The sequence below is a fragment of the Panthera tigris genome, chromosome C2 (assembly GCF_018350195.1).
Source record: "Panthera tigris isolate Pti1 chromosome C2, P.tigris_Pti1_mat1.1, whole genome shotgun sequence".
Classification (NCBI taxonomy): Eukaryota; Metazoa; Chordata; class Mammalia; order Carnivora; family Felidae; genus Panthera; species Panthera tigris.
The window spans coordinates 110,883,272-110,905,845 of record NC_056668.1 but is presented as its reverse complement, the minus strand read 5'-3'; the positions used below and the strand labels follow the sequence as shown (position 1 = coordinate 110,905,845).

At 36.8% G+C, this 22,574-nt stretch overlaps 1 protein-coding gene across 13 annotated transcripts in view; it reads left to right on the top strand.

The window, feature by feature from the left end:
- The window catches only part of MBNL1 (muscleblind like splicing regulator 1), a 205,467-nt gene that overhangs the window by 83,651 nt on the left and 99,242 nt on the right, over positions 1–22,574 (top strand). For 3 of the 13 annotated variants that reach the window (XM_042956893.1, XM_007086294.3, XM_042956894.1), the window contains exon 2: positions 6,682–6,801. The exons of 8 other annotated variants lie outside the window; for them this stretch is intronic. In XM_042956893.1, the coding sequence (XP_042812827.1) occupies positions 6,796–6,801 (6 nt within the window). In that variant the 5' untranslated portion in view covers positions 6,682–6,795. Of the gene's footprint in view, positions 1–6,681; positions 6,802–7,527; positions 10,219–22,574 lie in introns of those variants that run through there. 2 more of the 13 variants (XM_042956895.1, XM_042956896.1) reach the window with 2 other exon arrangements.

Sequence of the window (22,574 nt, the reverse complement as noted above, 5' to 3'; positions counted from 1 at the left end):
CATTTTAGGGATGTATTTATCTCCTGTAATTGAAGTCTGTTTTGTCAGGTTTTTAAAGATGTTTTTGGATTTTAGGGAATGTACAATTCTGAAGACCCTTGTGAACATTTTCTTGTATGAATAGCCAGTGTAAATAGGAGTAGTAAGGTACTGCTCTCTCTATGGGATCCTATGACTATGAGATAATATAATATTGGATTCACCAAAAAGTGGATTATGTAAATCTGAGGTTATGATTAATATTTTGTTAGGCATGCCATATTAGCTTATAAACTTTGGGTATATTACTTAAATAATCATTGTAATTTTAAAACGCTTCTCAGAGGTTTTCTCTGAGATAAAAACTCTACTTCTGTTCAGATAGTATATAGCTATATAGTTGTTATGATTGTTTAAAATTAGGGTAGAAGTCAAATTCTGGGCATGTAATTAAAATAATTTTTTGCAATTGAAAATCAGTAGCTGGGAAAACTTTACATTCTGCTTGTAAGTCTATGCTAACATGTTTTATGATGTTATGGAGAAGTGCTGGGAAGCAAGAGAATTTTAAGAGAAGTGGCATTACGTTTGCTTTGCTAGCACTTATCAGGAAATTTGAAAGGAGACAAAAAGCTAAGCCCTTTAATTGTGATGTCTGGTAACTGAGGATTAGACTGAATTTAGCTTTGAAGATCAACAAATGGGCATTTATATTATGTCAATTGAAAGAAGAGTTGCATTTTTGGCATGAGGAGATAGCTTAATCTGTATAGCACAAAAGCTGACCCGAAAAAGTAGGCTAATATCTAAATATTGACTGTTTTAATCTGTTGAAAACGGAAGGCTAGCATCAAGGATACAGTAGTAAAATTCTAAAAGGAGTTGTTGAAAAGTAAATGTTACGCAACATGAAAAGAATACCAGGGGAAAAACTGACAAGAGTAGAATAACAGGAAGATTAGTCATTTCTGGAAGGGAAAAAAAAAAGGTGGAGAGAGGGGGAAGAAATATTTTAAACAGGAATGCAGAACTGGAAGTGCTAGTGCGAAGAGACAGATAGGAGCTAATTTAGGAGTGAAACGGAGCCTAAAAAAGGAAAAATACTGGTCACATTTCATCATGCAATATAAAGTTTATACGAACAAATAAAAATAAAAACGGGGACCATTTTCTGTTGGTAACTGAGAGAACCCTGTAAAAGTAGTAAAAGAATGATGTTTACTTCTTAGCCTATTTGCCTTGGCTGAGGTCAGCCAGCAATGCCAAATGCGCATAAAGAAAATGTATTTCTTTGAAAACACACTTCATGTCCTACTCTTTTCAGGGGTTGGATAAAATGAAAGCATCCTGGACATTTTAAAATACGTGTGCTATTTGGCTTGACATAATTCTCACTTACACATTTCCTTATCTGACTACTGAAGGAGTAGCAGTCTCCCGAGTATTTTAAGAATTATTTCTGGAAATCCTCAAAAAATATAAATTGCAACTCACTATGTATCTTAAAAAATATATAACAATCCTTATAACAGAAAACAAGAAAGTAAACTTCACAAGTTTGTGTGTGTGTGTGTGTGTGTGTGTGTGTGTAATCCCATTAGTCCCTAGTTTCTACCCAGGTAGCAGGGGCATTTGTGGAACAGATTTGGCTGGGCACATTTTCCAACTGCTCTGAGTGTTCTCATCTGTCAGATGGGAACAATAATATGCCTGCCTTAAAGTTGTGCAATGAGGATTAACCGAACTAGTAGACATACTCATATACCTAACACGGAGGTGGCGTTTTGTTCTTTTAATTTATAATCTTGTCCCCAAGGCATGGAACACAGGCTTGTATGATGCATTTCCAGCTAACACATGAGAAGTTGGACCGGTGCAGGAGAGGCTCTTACTCATGCCCTTGACAACTTAAGCTGTTATTTGATAGGTTACATATGTATCCATACTTGACAAATGTAAATGAATTATTTCTCTTGGCCATTGCTTACTAACTCCAGTAAACAATGAACTGCATAAATGTATTAAAGTAGATCTCTCTAGTGTTATATAAGCACGATATCAGGACAAAATCTGCTTATTCCTCTATTAGGAAAGATACACTAGTATTATTGAAATGTAGAAAATGGCTTAATGTATATTGAAATAAAGATAAATTAATCAAATTTAGAGACCCAAGACTTCTGTTATTTTATGTAACTATATGTAATATGTCATCCTGTGTTATTGAATTAATAGAAATGTGATATATAATCAGGAAAGCATTTCCTGTTGATTTTATGACAAATTCCAGTTCTTTCATAGCTTATGTGCACATAACTTGCTGAGATAAATTCTAACTCCAGGACAAAATTTGGTATTGTCTGAACACCAAATACTACTAAAAAATCTTCCTGTTTCTCTCTCCTCGTCCTCTCTTTCTCTCCCCTTTCTGTCTTTACCCACACATACTGATACACACACACACACACACACACACACACACGCACACTGACACACACACACACACAAACACACACACACACACACACACACACACACACAGTCCCTGGGCATAACCTGCATAGGAAATGTTTATTTTCCAGACTAAAGGAAACAAATGTTATCTCGAACACTGAAAGTCCTTCCTTTTCCTGGTTTGGAAACACTAAGTCACACTGAGTTGCTTGTAGATTTTCTTTAGCTAGCATTTAGGTTTATTTAAAGCATAAAGTTGTGAGGACAGAATGACTCAGGGGTTTGTAATGCACAATTAGAGCTTTTCACTTTTAGGTCACCATTTTATATTTGGCTGACTTCGTGTTAGTTAAGAATTGGTAATAGTGTGTTGTTTACTTTCAGGACAACCTGGGGAACTCACTGCAGCCTTACCTGTTTTGATCAAAGTGTGGCCTAGAGTTGGTGCTTATCAATCCCTTTCTTTCCAGATAAAGCCAAGTTCAAGGAATTAAATAAAAGAGAGTATACCCAGTAAAAGCTGATGAATAAAAAGCTGCTAATGTATTCATCTACAGATATGACTTCTGTTGTTTGATATCTTTCTAAAGTAAAGTCTTAAAATGACCCAAACTTATATTTCTCTGTTTTTAATTGCACTGTCATTAACATCAGCAAGAAATAATAATTGTTGCTGCAGTAGATAACTTAAACAGTCAAAAAATATATATATTCAAATATCTATGTATCTGTATCTATGTATCTAGAGATAGAGATATACAGATATTTAATATTAAATATCTAATCTATTAAATATCTAAATATTTAATATTAAATATCTGTATATCTCTATATGTAGATATATATCTGTATTTTTTCTGTATCTAGATATCTAGAAATATCTATATATAGATATTTGAATATATATTTTTAGATAGAGATATATAGATATTTGGAAGATATATAGATATCTGGATGACTGCATAAATGAGTCATGATCTTCCTAGTCTATCACTTAGTAGTGCCAAGGTCATAGAAGTCATTTGTTATGATCTGTCTTATGTAAAAGCCTATGAGGTTACTTTGTTTTCCTCATCCAAAAGATGTCAGAATGTGTTGTTTTTTTTTAGAATTTTTGAATAACTTTTGTGTTAATTTAGTGTTAACATTGAAGACAGATAAATTTAAATCTTGTTGTCAGCCAAAGAGTGAATCAAGCTTATGTGGGTACGATGTATAATGCCACCACTCAAGGAACTCTGCAGAGAAGATAATTGTCTAGAAATTGGGTAAAGAATTGTTACCTTCCTTCTTTGGAAACTTTTGATTTCAAAAATAATCGAGAGTAAATAGACTCTAATGTATCACCTCAGGCTGTGCCACATGGGCACCTAAATTTCTTCTTGCTAAATGCCACCAAATGGCTGTATTTCTTACAGCTTATGGCTAAATTCTGACAGAGGGTATATGACTTCACCATAACTGTATTTTCTCTCTGAAGTTTTCATAGTTTCTTGTGCTAATTTATATTAGGTTAAAGCTGAAAAAGCTGAAGCTAGCCAAACTTTGTCCAGAGGGTTGGGCCTGCTGCCAAATTAAAGAGAGAGATTGGTTTCCATATTCTCCATTGGTTTCGCAGTCTTATATTTGTGACTGTAGGTGCTCGATTTGAGCTGTCTGCGATTACCCAGATGGCTTTGTGTCCTCAAGAGCTCATTCAAAGACGGTCATTTCAGCTGCTGAATATTCAAGGAAGTACCTTGGTCCAAGGTTGGTTCAGCCCATATCTCAAGGGATGATCCTCAGATTTCTGAAGCTTCCTCTGATCTCACAATTATTGTCTTGGTCCTGCATACAATTAAATGTATAATTAAATGATGCGAATAAAATAGAAGTATGGCTGCCAGCAATGGTAATCCCCCAAACACGATGACCAGTACTGTGATGATGATAATGTTACTGCCCTGTTAGTGCTTCTGAAGATAAGATATACTTGGGAAAAAATGTGAAAACTGAATTTGTCCTCTCCTTTTTTTTAAAAAAAAAATTTAGATGTTTGTTCATTTTTGATAGAGAGAGAGAGAGAGAGAGAGAGAGAGAGAAAGTGGGAGAGGGGCAGAGAGAGAGGGAGACACAGAATCTTAAGCAGGCTCCAGGCTCTGAGCTGTCAGCCCAGAGCCTGACCCGGGGCTCGAACTCATGAACTGTGAGATCATGACCTGAGCTGAAGTTGGACACCCGACTAACTGAGCTACCCAAGTGCCCCTGTCCTTGACTTTTATTAAAATGTGAGAATCGCAGGTTGCATTTAATTCCTTAAGTTAGTAAACACCATTAAGAGAAGTGAATGTGGACTTGTGTATCATATGAGCTGACGTACTTGATGCATTATTAAGTTTTTCAGAAGAGACAGAAATAGCCAAACGTCCTCCCACCAGGGTTCTGGCCAGCCCTGACGTTTCTTACTCCCTTTCTTTAAGGATAACATGACATCAGCTTTTGAGAGACAGTGGAGGGTAGGTATAAGGGGGAAACCACAACTTCAGGAGCTGCCTTCCCTGGATCCAGAGTTGACATTTGTTCCATAGTAGTCATATGAGTTTGGCAACTTCCTTAGCACTCTACGCCCCTAAATTTTCCAGAGTACCCTGCTAAATGGGAGCATATCTGCCTCTTTGGGGTGTTGTGAACCTAATAATACAGGTCAAGGACTTAATGGAATTTTCATGGCCCATAATATCTACCATCATGTATGTTAACTATTATCAAATTATAATTTTATGTAAACATGTTCTAGTGTCTATCGTATTAAAGGTACATTTGCAGTACAGAAAAAACTGTGAAAACAAAAATGAATGTTGGATTTTAGCAAACTGTTTAAGGGCCCCACTTCTGGAACTGGGCGACCCTGGGTTCAAGTCAGTTGTGAGCTCTGTGACTTCGAACATGTGATGGCACCTGGCTGAGCCTCCCTTTCCTCATTTGCAAAATGGGGTGGTGATTACATCTGATCTGTAGTGGTTTGGAAGGTTAAATGGGATAACTCTTGTAAAGCACTAAGAACAGTGCCTGGCACTCCTGGAGCATTCAGTAAGTGTTAGTGATTGTTCCTGCTATTGCTTTGAGGGTAAGGTGAACACGTGAAGTAGTAATATGACAAGAAACATATACTAAGATCCTGTGAATGTAGGGTTTCACTTTTGCCACTGAGAATTTGTACTCTCTACTGTGCAGAGAACAATGCTTCTGTATTCTCGTATTTATGACTCTTTAATTGATGATTATTTTCTTAATACGTAAATAGCATTTACTTAGTAAGTAAAGTATTTTTACTTTACTTTTATACTTTATGATAATACTTTATAAGTATTATTTACTTAGTAAGTAAATAGAATTTACTTACTAAGAAAATAATCATCTGTTTTACACTTATCCTTGGTTGAGCTATTTAAATTTTTTAAAGATCTCTAGGTGCTTTTTCTATCTATAGGATTTTGGCTCTGGATAAATCAGTTTAGTAAAGTAAATGCTTTGTTAATGATGTTATCTGCTTGACTCTGTTGTGCAGCCGTATTCTAGCCACTCGTTAAGTTGAACAGTACTGGTAGGAAAAACAACTCATCAGTAACATCCAAATGGGAATGAAATATAGAAGCAAAGAGAAGTCATTGTTCCTTCTGTAAAATAAAGAGCATAAGACCCGATATTTCCCCATCTGTTGGGAGGGTTGTAAAGATTATGAAAACATAGCGTTTGCAAAAAGCGATTCTATGCCAGGAAGGCAGATAGAACATTAGGAAAGAAATGACCAAAATTGCATGATGGCATTTATTTTATATAGTAACATCCTTTCTTTCATTAACAGGAAATTTTAGGGCAATCCACTTGCTTATTAGGAGCGAGGAGGGTGAATGAATTCCTCAAAGGATTCATCAAGGCTTCCTCATAATAAAGTAAACCTTTAAGAACATGTTTTCCATAGAATTAGAAACCTAGAATTTCATAGTAACAGTGTATTTATCACCTTGTTTGGGGAGCAGATTTTTAAGCATGATCACAGGAAAACACCTGTTTTGACACTCTGGGAAAGGTGCAAACATACGGGCAAACTCTGTCTAGGTGTAGAGTAAACAAGAGTGCTTTGGCTAGCATCCTGCAAGGAGCTGGGTCTAAATGGTCTGCTCCTGCTTCTGCTGCTGCTGCTGCTGCTAATACTGCTGGGAAGGAAAAGTGGCTGACCTGGCATATCCTTTACTCTTGGTGCTGCAGCAGTCACTCAGGAAATGTTGTTTAAGGGGAACCTTCTGGATCCTTTTCATGGCACCATGGCGAGAAGAAGCCGTATCTTATCTATTGAAGATAAAGCATGGAGTTGGCTAATGGATGCTGGTGAGTGAATAAGGCAAATGGGGAGCCAGTTCGCAAAGATCTCTTTTGGGAAGGGCTGATCTCTCGAGGACTGACATGGCGCCCATTGGAAAGTGGCCTCGAATAATCTGAACACCAGAATGTTGTTTTAGAGGGGAATCATAGTTCTACCACTGGTGACCTGATCTGTGACCTTATATCCATTCCATAAATGAAGTTCTTATTTGTTCCCAGCTTTACTACTTGAAGATACTAATCCTGAGGTTTGTTAGATACCTCTGTACATGGAACATGGTTTCCAGTGTAATTTCCACTATTTTATTTTTGCTCTTGTTTTTCTCTTGACCCACAGTGACTTAAAAAAAAATGACTTTTTAGTATGTGAAAGCAAGTTTTCCTCCTTTCAATTCTAAAGGAGCACTTCCTTTTTTAACAGCAGTAGACTATAGAATTTTAACTTAAGAAATTAGTATGCATAATTCTTGCCAGGAATATTCTTTTCAATTCAAGATAATTATGTAAGCAAATTAGTAAGATATTGGCTATATTAGTCAGATAGTTGCACAAGATTAGTCTTTAACATTGCTAATGTATCCATGTACCAATACAAGGTAGTTTCTTTGAGTAAGTTTCTCTGTTAGTGAAGTGAATAATTTGAGTGAGGTATCTCACTTTTTCTCACTCTAAAATTTTCTTTTCCCATTTTGCCAAAAGCTACTACATGACTTAATGAATATATGCCAATTAATAGTTTACCTATGTCTTTCATTAAACAATTGGAAGATATAGAAAGAAGTTTTCCAAAGGTGAAGGCCAAATTTTCCTAGAATAGTTAATCTATGTTTAATAGGTTTTCCATTAAAAAAAAGTAGACAGTTAAGTTTAGGAATTTATAGTAGCATTATAAAGGCTCTGACAAGCCATGTAGGAAGATAACTGTTTATTGAGAAATTTTCTTGATCACAGTCCTCCTAAGTGCCCTCCTCCTGCCACATTTTTGATTAGTGCCTTTTCACATGTGGTACCACCATTCAGCCAATGAATCGTTATTGAGCACCTGCTGTGTTTCCAGGCTAACTAGGTACAGGGATACAATTGTGAGCACATTTGTCAAAAATTTCTCACCTTGTGATGCTTAACAGCAGGGAAAACACAGGTTTAGATGATTTGATCTTATTACTTTAGTAAGATACTTCAGTAGCAGTAGAATGTATATTTTTAAATGGCTAGTACTGATTTTTCTATTTCCACTGAAAATAATCCTGACATACCATGTAATCTAAAGAGTTTTGCAAATGAATCCATGTTGCCATTTTGCATTTGGCAACATTTACTCGTTCACATTTTTTTGTTCTAGTTATTGTTGGCTAGATTGTTGAAACTGATTTTCATGAGTGGGGTTGACAACATAGGTCAGAAAAACAAACTGTAATTGATGTTTTATATTTGTTCAAAGTCAGACTATACATTTTTTTTAAAGTCCACTTCCCTTTGGTTTCCACCATTATGGCTCACTCAGTCTTTCCTTATCCAAAGCTATCATACTGAAAATATTATGTTTTAAAATATTAAGTTTTAGTTCACACCAACATCTGAACTTAGAGGCACTGTTTATACAATAAAAAATATTTTTAAGGGGAAATTCAGATTCTCCATCCTTTTCCGTCATAAATTCTCAATTCTCTCAAATTTAAAGTACTAGCTGCCTGGGCAGTACTTAGTATTATGTAGCCTAAGGATTATTTCATTTTATAAAAGTGGTGGACCCTTAGTGATGTAAGGGATGTAAGTAAATTTGCCCAACAAGAGCTGCTTTTATTGTGTGTGTTATTAACTATATGTCTATATCTATATGGTGAGGCATGGAAATCAACCTTTCCTAAAACAGCATGATTTCAGCTACTTGATACCCAGGTAAAAGATTATTATTAATATTTTGGCTAACTTGAATTTAAAAACATAGGTAAGTCAATATGTGAAGTCAAGAATTGCATACATGTAACCGCCATCAAGCAGCAGATTTTCTTCTTATTTAATTCTGAAACAAGCATAAAACGGCACCCATGGTTAATTTGTTTCTAGTCTTGAAAAAATGATAGTTCCTAAATTAACCCGATTATTTTTATTTTGACACATATTAGGAATTATTAAAGTCCTGTCAGAGTTTATATTTCATTCCTTACTTGATTTTATCCAGCTCCTCGAAGCAGAATTGTCTTAGGGTCTGTCTCTTGTACCTTTTTGATATTTAATATTCAGCGGGCTCCTTTGCATGAGCTCCTGAGGGCTTGCGAATCATTGAAGAGCTGTGAAAAGTGGTTAACAAGCTAGAAGGAGCTCTCTGGAAAACAGAACATTATCAAGTCCAGCTTCTGGAGAGTCTTAGCGAGCGGTTTATGTGACCATGCATTAACACCTAGCACATTAATCACACTTTCCTGTCTTCCTCCTCTTTTCTTCCTCCCTCTTCTTCTGTGCCTTCTTCTTTTAATTTCTGAACACTCTGTGTCCACTTCTTTTTCTTCATATTCTTTTTCTCTCATCTCATTGAATTCCTCCTTCAGCCTTCCTCATCTCATCAGGATAGGAGGTGGTATATTTGATAAAACATTTGTTGTTCTTATTTAAAAAGCAATTTTATTTCTCAAGTTAAAATCAAGTTCAGTTTAAACTTCGGTTACATTTTGTCCTCTGATAATGGACAGCTTTGCCTTTTAATTTCTGCTGCCTTGTGGATTAGCACCCTGTGATTTTTTGTATTTGTGAGTTTTCTTAATATGAATGTTAGAACGATAGGATTTAGGAATTTTATGTCACTTACTAGATTGTTAAGCTCAAACACAGTAGGCATACTGTAATATGTCTTCCTTACTTTTCTTTCTAGACTAGAGCTCCATATCTCCCCCTCAACTGTGTTTTTGGCTCTCTTATGGGATGCTAGAATGGCCTGTCTCCATGTATTTTGTTGCATTTCGCCATTGCTTCTTGTGTTCTGTCGGGGAATTTTGGTGATTCTTTTCAAGCGCTACCTGAGCTCTGTGCTAGTTGTTCCGTTCCCCCAGGGTCTTGTGCTGTGTGGTCATGTCTCCACTTCCTCCGCCCTGTCCATTGACAGAGCCTGGGTTCCCTGATGGCTGCCTCTATACCCTTGTGAGGGCGGGAGTATTCCTTCCCCTGCTGCTACAATTGAGCCCGTGCTGGGTACCACATTGCCCTCTACACTTGCTTTCAGTTGTTAAGGCTTCCCAAGCTTTGGCTGTGGCTCAGTGATCCTGCTGTCAAAACCCTGAAGCTTTTCTAGCATCGACACTCAGTGGTAGCAGCAGGTGTTGGGATTTCTCCAAGCCCCTAAGACCCTGGGAGCAAGAGAATGGCCGTTTGACATAGACCTCAGGACTTTTCAAAGCACCAAGAAACGTCTGCAGAAGATATGTAAAGGTAAGATTCTGATTTCTCTAGGAAGCTGTTCTAGAAGCTGAAAACCTACAGCCATGGATTTAATGTAGACTAAATAGCTAAAGAATATCCTTGGGGAACTCTATGCTTGATGATAGAGCCAGAATATGAGTCTTCGGTTGGGTAACTACGTATTAAAATGCCTCTTTTGGGAATTTGGTATGATAGCATTTCTAATCTATTTTATTTATATTAAACTTGGCATTGAATAGATTAAAAAAATGTTTTTTCCATTCTTTGAATTGGAATCTATGAAGCACTCTTTTCTCTTTCACAATCTACATTGTATATTCAGTAAGAGAAATCTTGAGAATTAAAACAGTTAAAACAGTAAAAAATAAAGTAGAAGTTATTTGTTTCCAAATGCCTGTATTTTGTTTACTTCTGTTAATGTTTAAAACTAGAAATATTAAATTACTATTTCCTTAATTTATTTACACTCAAATTTCTAAAGCCGTAATTAATTCAAAAGGAATGGGAAGAGGTGTTCAGATCGTGGTACTTCAAGGGTACAATATTGTCCTTTGTCAAACATTACTGTTTAGCATTCTAAATGTAGCATTTCCTCTTCTTTTAGGGCTTGATTTTCAGTTTTTTAAAGGGGAATCATTCCCCGCCCCTAATTTTTGGGAAAAAAAATCACTCCATATGGGTGTAAATAACCTGGATGAAGGGGGGGCGAGGGGGAGAGGGAGAGAGAGATCAGCAGCATCTTGGCATGAACAGCACAGTCACCTATCTCTTCAGCCTTATTTACAACTTTTATTCTTTGCCCTGCCTCCATTCGTAAGCAGTAATCTGTGAAGTGATATTAAGACAGCTCTTCTAGTATGAGATCCTCAGTGGCCTTACTTTTCATTCATCTCTTTTTTGTCCTTTGTTTTCTTTTCAATGTGGACTCAATCTGTTAATTGATGCCCTGTAGTTGGAATCAAGGCTATTAGCTGTCACATTGAAACTCCTTCATCTCAATAACTGAATGTGTAACTGAGGTTTTAAAAATGAAAAAGAGTATTTACTAATAGCCATACAAAATGAAGCAAGGTTTCTCTTTGATAGTGCCTATTTAGAATGCTTGTTTTTTTTTAAACTAAAAGATGTTCAACAAAGTATTTTATTTACACTTGAAAATAACCCAGTTTTATTTCCTCGAGACCTCAAAAGTATAAGTGAATGGAATGCTGGAAGTCTTTCTAGTGCGTTAAATCGGGTAATTGATTTCATGTGTAAAAACAGAAGAGGACAATTGTAATGCTTTAATTCTTAACATTTATAATGAGTTTATAGTTTTTGAAAATATAAGGCACAGTCTCAAGCCGGGAGGTTGCATTATTCTCAGGTTGGCTTCTGAAGTACATTTTCCTTTTTCTATTTATTTAGAATTCTTATAATCTTCTAGGACAAGAATTGAAACAATGTATGTACTTAATTATCATTATATATTATGTTATAAATTGTATTATAGATTATATTAAATATTAAATTATTAATACATAAAATGTTATTTATAATGTTTAATAAATAAAATAGTAATTATAATATTTAATAATAAATAAAATATTATCATTAAATATTAAACATTAAGATAGAGTGAGTGAAATTATTGTAGACATTTATAAAATTACTTTAAAACTTTAAAAATACTTACAATATTTTGAATGGAACATAATGAGTTAGTGGTATTCACTGCATTTAATGTTTAATGGACAAAGTAACTTCACATAAGCTGAACTCAGTACAGTAAGACCTAAGTGATTTCTTTTTTAGGATGTACAGAAAAGGTACATCATATAAAGTATTGGTGCCATAAAGATCTTAGCAACTACCTGAATAGAAAAAATCTATTGAATAAATAATAGGATGACCCTTTTGCAGATAAGGGAACAGAGGGCTGATAATTCACAATTTTTAAGCCTAGAGCCAAGACCAGAATACAAATCACTGAATTCTAACCCAGGGCACTTGACTCTAGGCAATGCTATTTACTGAAGTTGCCTTACATTTCAGCCTGCCAGTGTTTGCAGAGCAAAGAATGGAGTCTAGGAGTTAAAGTGATTTTCCTCAGTATCAAGTGTGTCTGATCACGGCTGATAAATGTGAGCTCACTTCTGCAGTGTAGCCTGATTGTGGCCTTTCGAATTTCCTTTTTATTTCTGCCTCGTGTAATGTGGCTTACCTTACTTATATTAGGATTTTCAAAAGTACAGTGCAAGAATCATTAAAATATTTTTGTTTGGATGGACTATTAAACTTCTGGCATGCCATTTATTTCAGTGTGTGATCCTATAAATTTGGCAGTTTTCTGAAAATTTAAGTTCTTAAAATTGAAAAGATTACACCTATGTGTGTGTGTGTATGTATGTGGCAGTTCATTTTCTGTTTCTAAGCAGAAAATTTTTAATTGACTTCCACTATTTCCAAAGTTGAAAAATTCCTCAGCTTGCATCTTTAAAGGTATCTGTTTATGTGTGATATCATAAAAGTGAATGGGTGCACATTCTCTGTGCTATAATAATTATATGTAAGTGAAATTATTTGACATGTTTGTTAATTTAAATGCTTTCTGGTTGCCTGACTTAGAATTATTACCTCAAAATCCAAATTCTCCCTGACTTTACTGAATATCTATCATCATTTAATGGGGCCATGCCCAGGCTCCCTTTATGGGATTTTTTGGGAGGTGTAACTATAATCCATTCCCCTTGAATGATGCCCAAGATGGACTTAAGGCCCAATATGGATGGACCTGAGAGTAAAATGTGTGCAAAACTAAGAATGAAAACTCTGAATGCTCTTTTTAGGAAGTTCAGTTTGAAAACTAGCTGGAGTACTTTTGGAATAGAGATTTATAACACTTATTTTGGAAAAGATGTGAAGTACTTACTCACTGAAAGTTTAGTCTTGAAGTCTTAGGCCAGTTCTCAAAATAAGGTTCTTAACCCCAGTCATAATGATCCCTGAGTATTTCTGCCGTCACTCAACTCATAAGACTGGTACCTCTCAATTTCCACTGTTCGCTCTTTCCTGTGTATTCTTTATCCTTCCTTGGAGAGAATGAGAACCATCTGGACTGGTGGACAATGAGCACAGGTCCTTACTAGTTGTAACACCTGGCCGTAAGTGCTAGTTCCCAAATTCAGTCCTAACCTTTTCATGGCATGGTGCCATCAAGATGGTTCTGCCTAAGTCTCCTTCCACTGCAGTCTGTTTACTCCTTGGCTATTGGACCTTGGAAAGGCTACTTACTTTGTCAGTTGTAGTCTTACCCACTCTAAAATATGAAGAATATAATCTCTTTGTCAGGATTTTTATGAATATTTAATTTAATTTAATGAGAAAGTGTATGCCAAGCACTTAGCACAGTGGCTAGCATGTAGAAAACAACCAATAAATTGTTGTTGTTATGTAATTTTCCCAAGATTTTATAACTAGAAAGTGATTCAGACCCAAGTCTGTCTGATGGGAAAACCAAATGAAACAGGAATACATACACTCTTTCCATAAGCAATAGCATCAAGAACCACAAAGCAAAAACTCATGCTTGTCTCTGAACTCTGACACTGCTTCTCATACCTACTCATATGACCTACTCATACCTTTTATGATGCATAAATCATGATGTCATGTATGCTGATGGGGAAAGTTGCATAGTTCAGTGGTTTAGAGAAAACTCTAGGAGTAAGTCTTCCAAGGATTAGAATTTCAGCCCTGCCTCATAGGAACTGTGTGGTATTAAGTAAATTGCATACCTCTCTAGGGTTCTTTGTGTATGAATCACATAATAGTGTCTATTATATCACATTATTGTAGACAGTAAGTGATAGAAATTAAAGAGCACCTCCAATAAGTGACTTTTATTATAATTGATAGAGATGTAAATGTTTCTTTAAAAACAATAGCATGTCCACAAAATGAAATGCATGGTTTATGAAAATCAGAACCCCATAAAATGTTAAAAATGGATAGGATCTCGGTGATTAGATGACTTTCCATTCTCCAAGAATCCATATGCTTTCCTTGTCAAAGCTATTTTCCCAGTGGCAGACCAGTGCAGAAAGGGGGAGAAGGCATCAAAGGTCAGAATTGACCCAAATATAGAGTGGTTGTACCATCCAGAAGGTGGGTGAACTCTCAATCTGGGTTGATGTCAGTGAGTGGCATCAGAGTAACCAGGTGATGACAATAGTCCTGGTTAAGCAGATGTGGTGGGATTGTTTTCTTTCTTTTTTGAAGCAGAACCCAGACCAGCAGCTGGGGCTCAATTCTGGGGAGAGTGAGTTAACCTGGGCTAAGCTGAGTATCACGGGTTAGCCTTGAATGCTAGTAAGACCAGGGACTTTCCTTCCTAAATTCTCAAACTTCTTGAAGTCAGAGATGTTCATCTTAGTTGTTGGCAGTGCCTCACATAGGGTGTAGGAAACAGTGGGCGCTTGATACATGCTTGATAATGAAAAAAGGAAGAACTCATTTAAGGGTATCATGGCCAACCAAGGGATTGGAAAGCAGGGCTGCAGTGCAGGAAGAACAGGATGCCTTGGGGCTCCCTCTGGGACAGAGGGAAGAGTTGAGGCAGATCTAGGGGTGGGCCAGGGAGCTGAATGTACATAGTCTTTGTAATGACTGGTTTAGGGACATGGCGAAATTGAAACTGTCAGTGTAGTCTGATTAATTGATGTAGGCATAAAGTATTCCAAGTTTTTAAAACTTTGCAGGCAGAGGACCTAGAGTTTAAAGAATCAAAATCTATTAGAATCCATTTACATTGGTTTCTCATGCAGTTAAAAATGATGTTTCTGGCTTTAAAAATTCAACTTTGGTGCCAGAGATTTGAGGAAAAATGTATCTGTAAATAACATCGTTGATATATGTAAAACCTTATATTAGGAAATTATCAAAATATGGTTTTCAATATGTCATATTGTAAAGTTGTAATTTGTAGTACATGGTCAGAAAACGAAGAGTTTATGCAGATGATGTGGGAAGTCAGTGTCATTCTAAAAGCTGAATATTTGTGGGGGACGATGGGTAAAACTTTGAGGCTTTTTCGTTACAAATTTTTGCTACTCTTTTGATGCGTATTCCCTAAAATAATAAGATGAACATATCTTTCAATCAAAGTCTATATTAAAAACACAAAACTTACTAAAAAAAACTAGCTATGCTTATTGTTACACCTAACCATTTTTGTTAAAATTTAAGTTGCCATAAAGATTTTTTTAGATAATCCAAATAAGAATTCCAATTACTTTGCATAGTGTATGGCCAGATACATTAGCTCCTTGTCTTTAAGGACAAGGATATTGTGTGCTGGCACCTGAAAGATAGCTGTTTGGTAAACCTCAAGTGAGCAGGGTGCCCAGGTGGCTCAGTAGGTTGTGTCAGACTCTTGATCTCAGCTCAGGTCTTGATCTCAGGGTTGTGAGTTCAAGCCCCGTGGTGGGCTCCTTGCTGGTGTGAAGCCTAAAACAAAACAAAATAAAACAAAACAAAGTGACAAAACTCCTAAGTGGGAGTTAACATCACACCACATGTTTCCATGAGCATTTGTGTCTCCTTAATTTGAAAAAGACCATGTGCTACAGTCGTGCTTCTCTAGTATTAAGATAGTGGGGAGCCGTCCCTGGTATCTCAAGAAACGGACTCTTAAATCAAGTGCTAAGTCATTACATATTAAAACATTTTTGCTTGGCAAAGTACTCATTGATATGAAGCTAAACAAAAAATGGAGTACACAATGGCAAAATCACACTGACATACATCGTGTATTTTATAGAAAGCGGGGTCTTTCTGTGTGTTTCTTTTCCAGTGTGTCTGTAAACTTGCCCTCTCCCTCTTGTTCTCCCTCCCTTCCCGCTCTCTGTGCGCGCGCGCGCGCGCGCGCGCGCGCGCACACACACACACACACACACACACACACACACACACACACACACACACGTGTAGAGATGGAAATGCACACACACAGGCTTTTGCTTTACCATAAAGGATTTACACCAGAACCAGGAATTGGATGATATTAACTCCTTATAACCCTTTCTAACCAGTTGCTTTTATGGCTTTGTGTCCCTGAGTTACATGGTGGGTGTAGCATACTTTTTGTGTGTGAAAAACTGTGGCAGGTGCTTTTATTTTCTTTTCCTGGTATTTCCTGATGCCTGATTTTAGTTTATTTAGGCAATTCATCATGTGAGTTTTGATTAGGTAATAAGCTAGAGACATTATTGAAGCAGTATGTATTAGCCAGCAAAAATTCAACTCCCCATAAAGTGCTGTACACATGAAATAACTTAGATACTTGAATACCAGTTTTTCTTCTCCTCAGTCTTGCCCCGGATATGCTCTTGGCAGTTTTAATCTGTTCTGTTTTACCCTTTTAAAAACATAAAAGGCAGTGGTACAAATAAAATCCGTGCAATCTCTCCCTGAGGAGAATTTTGTCATTGGAAATAACAGTGTCAGCGCTAATAAGAGAGAAAATGTTCTAAATAAAGTGAGTGGTGGTTAATCATTGTCACCATTCTTGATTAACTGTCTGGAAACCTTGCATCTAGCAATTATCACAATAGTTAAGGTAAACTCTGTTTTAGACCCCACACCAAATATTTAAATAAAATGACTTTAAGACTTTAAGTAATCCAAATTTTACTTTTAGAGTCCAGGATTGAGGAATTGCGCTTATACTTTCTTTTATGGTAATTTTAATTTTGAAACTGTGTTGATAAATTTGCAAACAAAAATTTAATAAACTCTCAGATGACAAAGGAGTACCTACCTAATTGTACCATATTAAGATTGCTGCATGGGGCGCCTGGGTGACTGTGTTGGTTCAGGGTCCAATTTCAGCTCAGGCCATGGTCTCACGGTTCAGGAGTTTGAGCCCCACATCGGGCTGTGTGCTGTCAGCACGGAGCCTGCTTCAGATCCTCTGTTTACATCTCTCTCTGCCCCTCCCCTGCTTTCTCTCTCTCTCTCTCTCTCTCTCTCTCTCTCTCTCTCTCAAATAATAAACATTAAAAAAAAAAAGTTAAAAATGGGGCGCCTGGGTGGCTTGGTCGGTTAAGCGTCTGACTTCGGCTCAGGTCATGATCTCACGGTCTGTGAGTTCGAGCCCCGCGTCAGGCTCTGTGCTGACAGCTCAGAGCCTGGAGCCTGTTTCAGATTCTGTGTCTCCCTCTCTCTCTGCCCCTCCCCTGTTCATGCTCTGTCTCTCTCTGTCTCAAAAATAAATAAACGTTAAAAAATTTTAAAAAAAGTTAAAAAAAATAAGGTTGCTGCAAGGAAGTAGAGCCCTTTAAAAAGGACATCTCAACTCAGAGGAAACTTTGATTTTAGGTTCATTAAAGAACCAGAATTGTTTTTAAGTACCTTCAGTGGATTGAAAAGTAACAGATTGAAAGTAAATTATTTAAAAAATACTGATTGAATTGATACTTTAGTAACAGAACCTCAAATGGAGTTAAAATTATCGTTTAATTTTAAGTAATAATGTTCCATTTCAGAGATATTTTAAAGTTAGATTTCATTTTTAAGGCCTCCAACTGGGCCATTTTTCTACCTATCACTCAAATCCACCAATTCTTAGGGAATCAGGTCAGTTTCTACTTAAGGTTTGTAATGTTCTGGGCACTTTTGGATGGGAGTCAGGAGCTTTACAAGAGTAAAGATGACGTAAGAAGGCTGTGGACAAGGCGCTGGACTTTGACTTGGTTTAGTGTCCTGAAACAGGTCTGCATGGAGTGCCCTTCGTACTCTGTGTGTCCTCTGTCCTCCAGACCATGCCCACCATTCTGCCCCCCTGGACTGAATGATATCTAATGGAGATAATGCACAGCACAGCATGGTTTGTAAACTCTGCTTCTTCTTGTTTCTGAAGTAATTCACTTATCCAGAAAGTACTATAAATCCAAGTTTAAAACTTAACTGTGAAAAGTAGGTGTTTTCCAGAATCCTGCCCACCGATCACACACTTCTGTAGGGCTTTCATGAACACTAAAGTAAAATTGTTGTTTCTATAGTATAACAATTGTATAAATTTTAATCTACTTAAAAGAATAGTGGGGTTTAGGGTAGGGGTGGGGAAGAGTCCAAACTCCACTTTTTCTCCCAGATAATCATAAATTATAAAAGTCAAGGTCCTATTTAAAATTTATTCTATAATTTTGAGACTGCTTTCAGTTGCCCCAAATAATTTTCCAAGAGAGAAAGCACATGTAATGGGAAGAAAGGAAAGGTACAGAAAACAAGCACCTTCCCCTGAGGAGAAAATGTATTTTCAACACTAGAGAATATAGAATTTGCTGTATCAACAAAGTATAGTATTTCACCAAACAGCTGGATAAGCCAATGTGTATTTATTGAATAAATGAGTGTTGGTGAAAATCAAAGAGCGAGTGGATGAATGAATGCATAGGCTTATTGGTAACACATTCTTCCTATTTATTATTTTTAGGGAAAAATACTTTTTTGAAATACTACAAAGAATCCATTGACAGCAACTGGGTGAAATTCCTCATTTTCTTTTGTGGTAACAGCCAGTTGTTACAGGAGCATGAGAACTTTCTAGGTTATAAGATACTGTTTTTGTAGTTTGAATTACCCTACATTTATAGAGCTTTGGGGAATCAGTAGATGAGAAAACACAAATCATAAGCAAAAGGGCAGTTAGTACTCTTCTAAAAATAAACATTGATCCGTGTAATCGCATTCTAAATAAAATAAATAGAAATGGATTAAGAAAATTATAGTGGCTTCGAAGAATTTAGTGTGTTTTCTATCCCTATTTTCATTTGGATTTTATGGCAATTGTTCTTAAAGGAGCACACACTACATATTTTGAACCCTTCAGCCAGCAGCAGCAACACCCAGAAGTATATTGGGTGTCTTTGCTGTATTAAAAAAGCTCTGCACTTGACATTGTTGTGGCAGATTTTTAACTGCTGAAGAAAAAGTTTAAGGGAACAGATTAAATATCAGCATGGAAATGAGGCTTTTTGGAAATCTTGGGACATTATGGAGAACATAATACACCTTACTACAGCCTGGTAACAGAAAGAGGGGTTACAGAAATAAAGGGGTGGGAATTTGAAGAAAAGGAAGAGCCTTTGCTGACAGAGAAGCAAGCTCACATCAGCCCAAGTACTGGCCATCATGCCCTCTCGTGGGGCTCATTCCCCAGGAATGTATCCCTTGTGCTAAATAGAGTACTTATGTAAACAGACACTGTAGGCTTTTGAAAATACTCCAATAACAGTTCTTCAGGGCTTGCTATCTAATTATTGCTAGCTGTTGCATTTACTTGTCTTGGTACTAATTTATAGAGCTAGTTTTTGACTTGAGTTACCTACAGTGTCTTGTTTCATAATTTGGAAAAGTACACAAGCACTATTTAAGAAAAATGCAAACATCAGTGGCTTTGTTAAGTGAGTCAAACAACTGGCAACTTGTTTCTTATTATTTTGTAAGTGAACCGCTGAATGTAATGTTATATCTATGGCATGTTAAGAAATGAAAAGAAAAAGAATGGACACTTGCACGTCTGAATGAACAGCTTATCAAAACACTGGCTTTCGATTTTTATCTGAGCTTGCCTCTAGAAGGTTTTTACTATTGCTACAAAGCCTAGAGGCAATTACTGAACTAGAAAAGCTGAATATCGTTTCTGACTAATCTGTTAGTCAGCCTAATAATAGGAAATTATTCAGTTCCTATTTCATAGTAGCCCATCTTGAACAATAAAATCATATAGCCCACTCAAAGATATTTCAGGAAAATTGATGTGATGCTTTGAAAAAAAATAGTACTTAAAAAGTGTGCACCGTATGGGGCGCCTGGGTGGCTCAGTCAATTAAGGGTCCGACTTCGGCTCAGGTCATGATCTCATGGCTCGTGGGTTCGAGCCCTGTGTTGGGCTTGGTGCTTACAGCTCAGAGCCTGGAGTGTGCTTCAGATCTGTGTTTCCTTCTCTCTCTGCCCCTCCCCCACTCATTCTCTCTCTCTCTCTCTCTCTCTCTCTCTCTCTCTCTCTCTCTCTCTCTCTCTGTCTCAGAAGTAAATAAACATTAAAAATTAAAAAAAAGAAGATGTGTGCACCGTAAATGTTTTGTACTGTGCTGTTTTATCCCTCATTTATCAACAGGAAAGCTAGAGAAGTTTGCTGAAAATGACTTTGAGGTTCATAGTTTGGATGATCAGGGAGGGGGCATTGCCATTTGCTAACGTTTGATGTGTTCTCTCTCTTTGGAGAAGGAATAAGCAGGGAGCAGATAACGGATTTGGTTGGGTAGTTGAATTTACAAAAAAGCATCTGAAAGCCATTCCCTCAGCACTGTTAGTGCTGTGTTGTAAGATAGTGCTGTGTTATATTCAGAGAGACAATGGACAGAGAAGAAAGGATGCAATGATAAATTCTAGTGCATCTCTCTATAATCAGCAGGCAGAAAAGAGACAAGTCAAAGAAAGTGACAGGGCACAAGAAGGGCAAAAGAGAAAAGAAGGAAATAGTTAATGCTGCAGATGCTACAGAGGGGACAAGAAACCAGAAATGATACGCTGACTGGCAGTGAAGAGGACAGCAGTAACCTTTGAGAAAGCAATTTGAGTAGAATTGGAAGGGAGAAGGTAGAGTCCTCAGTGCAAACCAGATTCCAAGAAGATGAGTCACTCGTAAGTTGGAAGACACGCATGAGGACTCAACAAGTTTAGACAACTCTATAAAGAGATTCAGTAACACAAAGAAGAGAAGTTGGTGTCGGGGAAATGAGCAGAGAAGAGAGGGTTGTTATAGAAGACTAGAGGTGTTCTTCCAATGGAACCATGTTTTGTTCCACTAAGGGAAGGTGCAGGAGTCATTGGAGAGGAAAGGAATGAAGGTTCCTTAAAGTAGGGATAATGGAGGGTACCCTATGTCAGAGACGTTGAGAAGGGGTCAAAAAAGTGGGTAGAGATGCTGACTTGAGGAAGATGAACCGAACACTTCCTTTGGTCACATTGAAGAGGGTCCTCCCCGGTGCCTTCAGTCCATCTTGTTTGCTGTGTGGGTGGCTCACTGCCTTGTGTCTGCACTCTTTTGTATATTGCTTTTTAAATTCATTAGTTTAACTTTACTTCCCCTATAGTCCCACCTTGACTGTATGTTAAGTGAGGGTGGGAACATGTTTTATTCATGTATAAGTAAGCATATACGTTGCTTACTTAATATGACCCCATTCCATGTGATCCCCTAATGTGTTTCAGTAACCCCACCAACCCGTGCTATCAGGAAAGGTCTTGCAGCCTGGCCTTCCATCAAAGTACAAGGCTGAAGGCTATAATTAGCTATCTTTGTGAACCTCAAAAACGGTTTCTAAAACAAATTCTTAATTTTAAATGAAGGGGACGGGTTATTATATCAGGCTTTCTCTTTTCCTGGTTGGGAAAGTTACAATGTAACAAAATGTAGCTTAGAGCTCAAAAGTGGATACTTTATAAAGGCAGACAACATTTTTAACCATGCTTTATTATAGAAAGTGGAAGCGTTTGACAGATAAACAATTTGAAAAGACAAAAATTTGCAAAGCAAATGTTTGCTAAGTGCTGTGGTTTATACAGCTGTTTGTATCAACCAAGTAAGATTAGGTTTATGTCTTTAACTTTGTTCTGATCCACACTCTAGGCACAGATCCCTTAATTATAATAGTCAAATTATGTTTTTGATTCTTTCTTAACAAAAATAATTCTAAGCAGAAGCAAAAAAATGAAAGATTGTCTTTGCCTCTCATTTAAAAAACAGAGTACATGTTTTTGTTTGCTTATGGTACGTTACTATTTGTTTTATAGTAACTACTAATCAACTTTCTTTACCTTTTACATAAATAATCAGTGATCCACTTATTTTTTACAGTAGAGCTCCAGAGATACAGAAAGATTATGAACTGGTTTATGATTTACGATTTTCATGGTTTTAGACTCCATATTAGCCTGAAAGTAAAATATTATTTCTATTTAAATTTTCAAATTATGTAAAGCTGTAAAGTTTATAATGTAAGCCACTTGATTTTAATTCCTCCTGGAAATATTTCATTTTATATCTCTTCAAGATAAATGAAGAAGGAAAAATTGAAGGGTGAGAAAACAGATCTAAGTGAGTAAAATGTAGCGAATGGCAAATTTCGTGTATTCATCTTTTCGTGTTTTTATTATTGTCCCAAACTTTGTAACACACTGATTGATCATGACTATCATGCAGTTGCACAGACATCTTACTGTCTTCTAGAAGCACCCAGGAAAGCATGAGAAGGTCCTTCTGTTACATTGGACTTCTAAGTCGAAGCACCGTTTTGCCCTAGCCCACCTCGCTAGGG